Consider the following 10,624-nt stretch of genomic DNA (forward strand, 5'->3'; position numbering starts at 1 on the left):
CAAAATACCCAGAGGAGAATAGAAGAGAAGGGATTGTGGTGTGACCATCCCACTGAGAGGTGATTTCTCACTTTCTGTCTTTCTGTCTCTGTCTTTCTGGCCAGTGCACACATCCTATAGGAAAAATCTCTCTTAAAAAAAAAAAAAAAGATATGCAAGCAAATATATACATATATACTCTCTAAGCACAGATATAACCATTTTATCACAACTCACATTTTCTTATAATTAGCATAGGTTTTGGCTAATTGTGGAGTGTGTGTTTATTAATCAACATGAACTTCATGAGTATTTAATTTTATAACTGTATACTCTATTTCTGATAAATAAATTGAAAACTTTGGTTTGGAAACAGAAAACATACTTGAAAAATGATAGAATTTTGTACCATTGAAGGACACATCGTCATCAGTGCAGACCAGTGTTTCATATACTAATAGTGTGTGAAGCTTTTATTCAGAAGAATTTTAAGACATTTCCTAGGGAGAAACAGGCTCTATAGTTACATACATTTAGGATACACTGGATTAAACAATGAAAAATTATATTTGTTTTGTTCTGTTTTGTTTTTCTTCGTTGGAGATCTCAGGGCCTTTAAGCCATAATGTGCAATGAGAATGTCTAAGAGGGAAGCAGGATATACAGTATTTGTGAATCTTATTAAATTAGATGCCATTAACTCCTAGAAAAGTATTCTATACACTTTTGAAAAAGCACTTGTTTTTGTACGACTGATATGTCTGTTCAAATTCTTGTTCATGTAAAGATCAGTGCACCTTTATATAAAGCTTAGATAGTATATGCCTTTGCATTAATGCATGTCAAATAAAAAATGGGGGAAATAACCAATAAAAACATATCTCCACATTAAAAATAATAGTGACGGGACCAGCAGTTGGCATAATGGCTATGTCGTTGGACTCCTATGTAATCAACCGCGGTTCGTGTCCCAAACCCGATGGCTTAAATTCATGCCAGGTGCATGTGCATGTGTGCCCAAGATCCTGAGGAGAATGGAGGAAAAGGGATTGAGGCATGGCCATCCCCCCTGGGGGGTGATTTCTCACTTTCTGTCTCCCTGTCTCTTTCTTTCTGGCGAGCACACTCACTCTGTAGCAAAAACCTCTTAAAAAAAAAAAAAAATAATGGTAGTGACTCTCATCCATAATCTCTTTGGCTTGTCTTCTAAATGTTTTTAAAATGATTGTAATACAGTATATATTCATTTTATTATAGAAATTTTTCTACATGACTATTGCTATATAATTTTAATATTATATAATTATTTTAAATTATTTAAACACTATGTACACTGTGGCAGAAATGACCAGTTGGCAGTGAATACTTAATCATACATGTGGTCACTTACTAGAGGAAAAGATACATTTTCTTTGAGGATATGACACTCAGTTCAATGAATGAGACTGGAAATATAAAATAGGATTTGCTTACAATTTCTTCGAAGCCCGATTAAATCTTAGCAAGAGTAGAGCATAGATAGGAGGTACATTCTGGAAACACATTCCTCTGAGAGTACCTTCAAGATCATACATAAAGTGCTAGTTTAGTACATGGGCCATTCTGGTACCTGGGAAAAGGCCTCTATGAGTTAGGGTTCTGGTGACTGAATTCTGTGATCACTATTCTATATTATAAAAATTGGTGGCTTATGAGTGAGACATTCATGACTTTCCAAATACTAATCTTTGTGTCTGAAGGCCACCCTGCTTCCCACTGCTATCCTAGTCTTCTGTTGGAATGCTTTCTTGGATTTCTGCAACTATTTTCTGATTTTTTTGCCATTGATTGGGATAAAAGTGGATACCATAGTACCTTCTTCAAGTGACAGGGATATGCCATTTCCTGATCTCTTAGCATTGAAAATCCTACTCTGAAAACCAAGCGCTATATCTCTTTTTGATAATCACTAAGAATTCTATTTCCAAATGAAATTCCCCTATTCACAACATTAATCATGACAGTGACAGCGGTGGTGGACAGAACAATGAGCCAAACATCATGCAATACAGTTAAGGTAAGACTGACCGAAGGACTTCGACTCTCAGTATTATTATGAACACTGAAAATTTTACCACTGGAAATATTGTAAAGGTGCTGGATAAAGTTTATTTTAGCTTTTAAAAACTAATCACTGAGCCTATAAGAAAATGAGGAATCATCAGAGTCCTTCGAAGGATAGGAAATGCAGAGATTATAAACTCAGAAGTTTGCTTTGTCTTCATGGCAGTTGTCGATTTCTCATGACATTGAACTTCCATTTTGAGAGAGGCCCAAGGCTCTTGGAATCAGAAACAAAGTTTATGGTCTTCTTAATGTTGGAAATGGATTCTACTCTCAATATCAGAAAAAAAATAGACATATGTAGATATAGACGTAGGTAAAGACATAGACCTATAACTCATAACTGTAAGCTTATTTCAGATGACTAATTTATAGGTAATTCATGCCATCTGTGAGGTCCAAAATGCCCTAAGATGAGAAATTTTTTTTTTTTTTTAATGGAAGACTTTCATTGTTCTAAGCACATCACAAAATCAAACATGAATCCCTTCTGGAAGGATGTACCTTCAACACAAATTGTAAAGAATTACCATAATATGGGACCAGCAGTTAGCGTAATGGCTATGTCACTGGACTCCCATGTAGTCGACCACAGTTCAAGTCCTGGACCTGGTGGCTTAAACTCATGCCGGGCCTGTGTGCGTGCGTGCCGAAGATCCCGGGAGGAGAATGGAGGAGGAAGGATTGTGGCATGTCCATCCCCCCTGGGGGTGGGGGTGATTTCTTGCTTTCTGTCTCTCTATCTATCTCTTTCTTTCTGGAGAGTGCATGCGCCCTACAAAAACCTCTTAAAAAAAAAAAAAAAAAAGAATTACCACAATACAAAATACAGGAACCAGCAGGTGTCATAGTGTTTAAGGGATTTGAGTCCCAAACTGGCTGACTTGAAACTCATGCCGGGCATGTGTGCATGCATGCCCTTTTCTCTCAGGGTTTTGGGCCTGCACACGCATTCACCCAGTGTGAGTTTCAAACCACCATGTCTAGTACTGGAACTGCCTCTATTCTCCTCTCTCTCTGCTTTTCTCTGTCTCTGGTGAGTATATGCAACTTGTGGCAAACATCTCTTTATAAAAAGAAAGTAGAGAATGTAATTCTAGAGGCTAGAGAGAGAGAAATTAAGAAATCACTTCCTAGAGAGGATGACCAGGTTGCCATCCCTCTCCTCCCAAGCAAGCCACATAGGTGATGGAGTAGTTTACTGCAGAGTAAATATTGAAGATTCAATATACATTTCCCACCTCAAAAAACCAAAAACAACAAAATGGCTGGGTAGTATCTATTGGGTTATCTATTGGGTTATGCATTTTTGCATATTTTTGCATATTTTTCTATGCAAAAATGCATCACGACTTTTCCAACAACCCAGTATGTTAAATGGGCACAACATAATATAATGTTAGATACTGATCATGAATATGTTTATATGTTTGATTTGGTTATCACACATTTTAAGTCTTTTAAGAAACCGTCCTCTATCCTGCAAGATGTAAAATAATCTTACATAAATCAGAAATTACAATTTAATAAAGAAATCTATACAGCACTGAAAATGCCAGAGTGTTATGTCACAACATGAGTGGCTCCCAGAACCATGGTACTGAGCCAGAGAGAGAGAGAGTGAGTCTCAAAGGAACTGATCATGTATGTTTTCTATTATATAAATCATAAAACATATAAAAGGAGAGGCCAGCAGATGGCAGAGTTGTTGCAGCACTAGACTCCCACATGGTCAACAGCAGTTCCAGTCCTAGACATGGTGGTTTGAAACTCACACTGGGTGAATGTGTGTGCAGGCCCAAAACCCTGAGAGAAAAGTATAGAAGGAATTGCAGTGTGACCATCCCCTCTGGGGGGTGATTTATCACTTACTGTTTCTCTATTTCTCTCTGGGAGGCTACTATTGGAATGTGTAAATTTACTCCTAAAGAAAAGGGAGGAGATGATAAACATAACATTCAAGATAGTGGTTTTATCTGAAGTGGGAGAAGGGGGTGAAGTGGGGAAGTGTATACATTGATGTGTATTGATAAAACCGATCTGTTGGTAATATTCTATTTCTTAACAGCAGTAGTGGTATCACACAAAATGATGTTCGTTTGACTTTCTCTGTGTTATTGATGCACGTATGTATATGTTTTCATACCTAATAAAGACTAATTACAGAGAAATAGTGAATGAATAAGCGAGCCTCTGCTCTCAAATAGCAGAGAAAATTGTAGGGAGAAAGACAAGTTAGCAAGTTATCATACCTCATCTGCACAGCAGACTTACGAAGGCTAGGCATTAGTCTTATTTTTACTGATTAGTCAGCTGAAAAATCAGTGTGCTTAAGAGATCATCAAATGCTAATTAATTACTAATAAGCAGGGCTCAGACTTACTTCAGGTCTGACCAATTATTGGATCTGTGATGTGTGTACTACATAAACTTTCTGCTGGGGCTTTCTAAAATCTGCATTGTCTAACTCTTTTTGCCCCATTCTGCTTGTTTATTACCCTATTAGTTTAAAAATTCCTCAATGGTGCAGAGTAGGTCTTTTTTTCTCCTTAAAGAATTATTTTATTTAACTTTATTTATTTATTTATTTTAATTGGACCACAGAGGGACAGAGTGAGAGAGAGAGAGGGACAGAGTAAGAGAGAGAGAGAGTGAGAAAGCAAGTCTCCAGATCCGGAACTCAAACCAAAGTCGGCCATGTGGGAGGTCAGTGCCCTTAACCACCACACCTGCCACCTGCTGGCCCCAGTTCTGTTCTTTTTTGTGCTCCTAACTTTCTGTTGGAATGGATTTATTTTATCTAGCCACATGCATGGATGTATAGTGAGGTTCCGGAATTTACAAAGCAAAAACAAAACCTAGTCATTCCTTTCAATCTGCAAACATTAAGATAGGAAAATGGTAAGCTGGTTCTCTCTCTCTCTCTCACTCTCTGTCTCTCTCGACCTGGGGGAGTATGTCCTGAAGCATATCACAAAGAAAAAGCAAGCTTAATCATATTCAGAAATAATGGAGAGGAAAAGGAAGTACATTATTCTAATTGAAAGTAAAAAATGGTAAACAAGGATTTCTGAGTATTTTAACTTCAGGTGTAGCTTCTTAATTTTTAGTTTAACACATAATATGTAGCAGTTACAGAAATTAGAGAAAATAAACACAGTTTCTGCAAGACATTATATTTTAGGGCGCTGGTGGGATTTAGAACTCTGTTACAAAATCTAGGCTTGAGAAAGTCTTCACTAGTTGGGCTCAGGCAGGGTTGGGAGCTGCCTTTGTGATGTACTTTCAGGTGCATGAGTATAACACGCTTTACATGATTGCCAGAGTGTAACATGGCAAGGCTCCAGGATTCCCTGCATGCTCTCTTAGCAGCCCGCTTTGTGGAAGCCACCTTTACTCAGCTGATTGTCAATTCCTGGTACTTCATTTTTGACAAAAAAAGAGAAGGACATTATTTTCAGAGTTTGTGTTAAGATTAGTACAGTCATATAATTTATTGTCCAGATTGTAACCTTTTTGAGAGTGAAAGGGATTTATTGAACATTTTGCCAAGGCAATGAATTCATGAGGCTTGTGATATCCTGGTCAAAACTGATCACCCTCTTCTCTGGCTATCTGCCATTCATTTTGCATGTAGAATGATATGCAGCGATTGAATGTACAAAAAAAAATTAAAAGATAAAACAGTTTTTTTTTTTTTTTAAAGAACATGACTAAAGTCAATGTAGTCACCTTTGATGTCATAGGTTTTAAGGGAATTCTTTCTATTTCACTTTAAAGTTCCTTGAGATTAGTGTAGTATAATTAAATCATTAACTTTTAAAACTGGGTTTTTACTAAAATACTGCATTATTAAAGAGCAAGAGAGAAATGTGTTCGTATAATATGTGTGAAATATAATGTGATGAAACACTGTGACATATTTCACAATTGATTGCAAATTTGATAAGGTTTTGCTACAGCTCATTCAATGTGAGCAAACGAAGATGCTTATTATGCAATGTGTCTCTGGAAAAGATGTTATTTTCATATGTCCCTATGTAGATAAAAGATTCATTATGGCAATACATAATGCCTCGACCCCTAAGAGCAGCTACATCTTCATGTGTGTGAAACCACATCTCCAGCCACTTCACTCGGTATTGTTTTTCTTTGTAGCATCAATTGCATCCACCTGCAATGATCCAGGTATGCCTCAGAATGGTACCCGCTACGGAGACAGCAGGGAGGCTGGAGACACCATCACATTCCAGTGTGACCCTGGCTATCAACTGCAAGGACAAGCCAAAATCACCTGTGTGCAACTGAATAACCGATTCTTTTGGCAACCAGATCCTCCTACATGCATAGGTATCATTCGATAGAATGTAGAACATTTTCATATTTGGCATTTTCCATTAAAACTGCTCTGCAAATGCATTATTTCTCCAGAAGCAATTCTCAAGAGTTTCTTCAATGCACTCTGGTTCTTTAGACAGAGATTTTGTTTTATTAGGTGAAACTTCATTTTACTAGGCAAAATACAGGAAGTAGTTTACTTCATGTACAGTAATTGACATTTATCTAACATTTCTTTTCCTTAACAAATCTTGTAAAAATATGAATCAATCAAATTACTAGAACTAAAAATTCCAAGGTGGCTCAAATTTATAATCTTGGCATTGCTACTTTCATTTTTAATATAGAAACATGCCCTTAAGCTAAACCTACTCACTTAGAGTTACTTTCTCATTTTAGATATTTTTTTCCATAATATCTGTACATTTTAAATAGAAACCTGAAAACTAGAAATTACACTGCTTATGTCAAAATGAAGTTAAAAGGGGGAATTTGTTTCTGAAATTCATTAAAATTTTATAGTTTGACCTTATTAAAAAGATAGCAAGTGGTTTTGGCGACTGTGGCTTGAGTCATTATCTAGGACAATCGACCCCAAATATGGTTTTAAGGCAATATATATTTTTACATAATATAATAATTCCATGTAGATACACTGTGCATTTAGCTGTTTCCACAAAATAACCATTGAGAGTATTTCATCTTAATTTTCAAAAGAAATTCTACTTAGCTTTATTATCTCAATGAACTATCATAGTTTAACTATGGCACTTGAAAAAATATTTTTTTTGAAAAAGGTAAAATTTAATTAATTTGCAAAGAGAGAACGTGATAAGGAAATGGCATCACATAGTTAATGAGCCATTTTGCATAGGGTGACCTTGAGGGGGACTGTTTTGGTTTAAAATGATTCTTATTGTCATATGCACAGCACTAAAAACATTCTCAGTTGTCTTGTAGAGCTTTCACGCCTAGCTCTGCCCTTATTACAGAGTACTTATCACAGCGCTCTGAGGATAGATGGGGTTTGACCGTCCTGCTTATTAACATTCTCAACCTTGTCAGAGAGCTACCCATGTTTATTTAATGTTCTGTGCTGCGTTTACATTTCATAACTTTTGTGAGCATAGTCATGCATTTTATTTCAAGCTGACCCATCAGGAGACTTAGAAGATTTCTGCGTGTTTCTTTTTTCAAGTGGAGTAATTACCTTTGAGTGCAACCATCATTTTAAACCACTGGCCTATTTTTAAATTAAAAAAGGGTTTTTTTTTTCTTTTTATTTTGCATGTTTTTAAGTTGATAGAGGAATACACTAAAAGTGATACAGCTATGAGTTAATCCTTTAAAGATAATTTATTAGTGTACATCAGTTGAGAATGTTTTGTTGTAAAATTTGACGATCTTCTCAACTGATTTCTAGTCTTTCGACAGTGTGTTCTAGTTACCTGATTATGATCAACAACTAGATATTCCATCCTCAGCAAAGAAAATAGATAACATGCCCTGATTTGAATATCAACTCCAAGGGCAAGCTGAAATCACTTGTAGGAAATTGAATAATTAATTTGGCAACTAGGCCCACCTACACACACATATATTATGCAACAGAAAGATGGGAAATGTCTACTTGGGAATGAACAAGCATTATCTTTTCATTACATTGTAATTTTGTCCATATGTGTGTGTGGGGGGGAGTAATAACTGATCAAGTATTCACCCTCAAGTAAAATCTTTATGAAAATTCAAGGCATTTATTGCCTTTTTATGAATTAAAAGATAATACATGTTTATTGCAGACATTTTATAAATGAGTAAAATGAAAAGAGGAGGATAAAAGATGTCATCTTTTTCACCTGGAGCAACTACTATTAACCTAAACATGCATAAATGAAGTTTATAATTATCTTGTATCTATATAATCTGTTTAAAAATGGAGTGGCAGCTGGTGGTATAGTGGTAAAGACAGCTGGATGCCTCATGGCCAACTGGGGTTTGAGTTCCAGACCCAACAACTTGCAGAACATTCCAGGTACATGTGCCGGTGTGCCTAAAATATTAAAAGGAGGGGGAGATGGAGGAGGAATTACGGCTTAATCCTTTGTCAGCACCTGGTGCTTTCTCCCTTTCTGTATCTCTCTCTCCAGTGACCATATGTGCCCTCATGCCAATTTTTTTTTGTATGTTTTTCTGGAGGACCAGACATGTGGGTGGTTGGTGTAGGGGGCCAAATCCCCCCTGGCTGACCATGATGTTTGGACTCCTGGCCCTCAGGCTTGAAAAGCACATGAGGAATTGTGATGTGATAGCACCTCGTCATGAGATATTTTCTCTTTCTCTCTTTGTCTCACTCTGGCAAGTGCATGAACCCTCTGGCAAATTAAAAAATCAGTTTTCCAAGGAGAGCCCTGCATTGTTATTTTGTAAATTGTCCTTTTTACTTACCAGTACACTGTGAGTATCTTTTCAGTGGTCAGGCACTTTCTACTCATTTGTGATGTCTTCAGAAGGCGGCTGGTCTCGCCATGATACCGCTGACACTGTTCTCTCAGGTCTTTCATCTGGATTTACTCATATTGATCTCACACATCCCTTACCACTGTACGGTTAAATGGTTTCCGTCTTTTCCCTCTTCTGGGAAAATACCTCCACGACTATTAATGAATGACATATTTCTGTAAGCTGACATATTTCTGGACTTTTTACTACTTTCCCCTTTATCCACAATAGTATATCCACATGCACGGCTGAGGGAGAGAGAGAGAGAGACAGGCAGACCTTCCCCTGTGTGTCATCACACCATCACCTCCTTCTCTCCTTTCTTTGTCCTCCTGCCCAGGGGATCCTGGGCACTCACACGTGTGCCTGATGTGTTTCTGGCTTACTGGGCTGGGGATTTGAACCTTGGGCCAGCTTGTCACGATCAGCGTATTACTGCTGAAGCACAGCACGTGCCCTATTTTTTCAAAATTAAAGTATGAATTTATTTTGGTACAAAACCTTTTTGAGATTCATACATGGTTTTCCCATTACACGTATTTCCATGAGCTTTTTTATCTGAAGCTTTTTAAAATTAATTTACATTCATTCCCTGAGCATTGTCACAGTATGCAAAATGTGATTTCCCATCTAAAATATACTGCACACACACACACACACACACACACATTTTATATATATATATATATATATATATAATGATTGTTTTTTTTTCCTGATTGGTCAGCTCCATTTCTTTTTTTCGTTTTATTATTAGTATATGCTTCCCATTTCCTACTTTCTCTCTCTTTCTCTTTTATAAAGTCTCTTCTTTTTTCACCTGTTTTATGTGACACATATTTTCAGCAGTTGTCATTTAGCATTAATTTTTCCTGTATTGAATGCCTTGCTCATTTCACTTCTCAATGAAACTCCCACAATGGAGCCTTCTCCTTTTGGCCTTTTCAGGTGAATCTTAAGGGACAAATTCTCTAGATCAGAGGACATTAATGACTTTCAAATTCTGCATAAAATCATCCTCAGGAGTCCCCACAGTTTTTATTTTCTTATATAGCCTACCATCACTTTTATTCAAGTCCAAATTCTAAAGGGTCCTAAAAATTAATAATTAAATAAATAAATAGTTGGCAGAAACTCATTTTCTGGTAACAGCCTACCTTGACCTAAAAGGTGGCTCTGGGAGTGTTCACAAAGTTCATGGAAAATGCTTATAATGAAGAAACTGTACATGAATTTCGTAACATTTTTACAACAAAATAAACTCATACTAAACTTTTATAACACGTCTGAATGGGATCTAGTTTGAGATACGAAGAAGGATAAGACATCAATTTGAAAAGAGCACCTATAAGAGTAACATAAATCCTGCTAAAAGGGAAGCAAGCTATAATATATACATTTTAAACTTTTGCCATAGGATGTGTGTGGCTCAATGGAGAAAAATGGAAATAGTTTAGAAGGACAGTGAGAAATCACCTCCCAGAGGATGGACACACCACATTCACTTTTCCTCTGTTGTCCTCCTGAAATTTTAGTTTTGCATGCACATGTGCCCAGTGTGAGTTTCAGGCCTCGAGGTCCAGGACTTAAAACATGGTCAGCCATATGGGAGTCCAGCACCTTAACTACTATGCTACCTGCTGGCCCCACAGTATCTAATATTAAGTTTATGGTGAAGAATAGGGAAGTATGATGAAATCATTCC

At 36.8% G+C, this 10,624-nt stretch overlaps 1 protein-coding gene across 1 annotated transcript in view; it reads left to right on the plus strand.

The window, feature by feature from the left end:
* Window positions 1-10,624, plus strand: part of CSMD1 (CUB and Sushi multiple domains 1) — a gene marked incomplete at its 5' end in the record, with an annotated part of 442,872 nt that overhangs the window by 122,582 nt on the left and 309,666 nt on the right. Inside the window, one exon of the mRNA XM_006163216.1 lies at window positions 6,241-6,432. Within this exon, the coding sequence (XP_006163278.1) occupies window positions 6,241-6,432 (192 nt within the window). The remainder of the gene's footprint in view (window positions 1-6,240; window positions 6,433-10,624) is intronic.

This window comes from Tupaia chinensis, unplaced genomic scaffold, assembly GCF_000334495.1.
Source record: "Tupaia chinensis unplaced genomic scaffold, TupChi_1.0 Scaffold141517_1, whole genome shotgun sequence".
Lineage (NCBI taxonomy): Eukaryota > Metazoa > Chordata > Mammalia > Scandentia > Tupaiidae > Tupaia > Tupaia belangeri.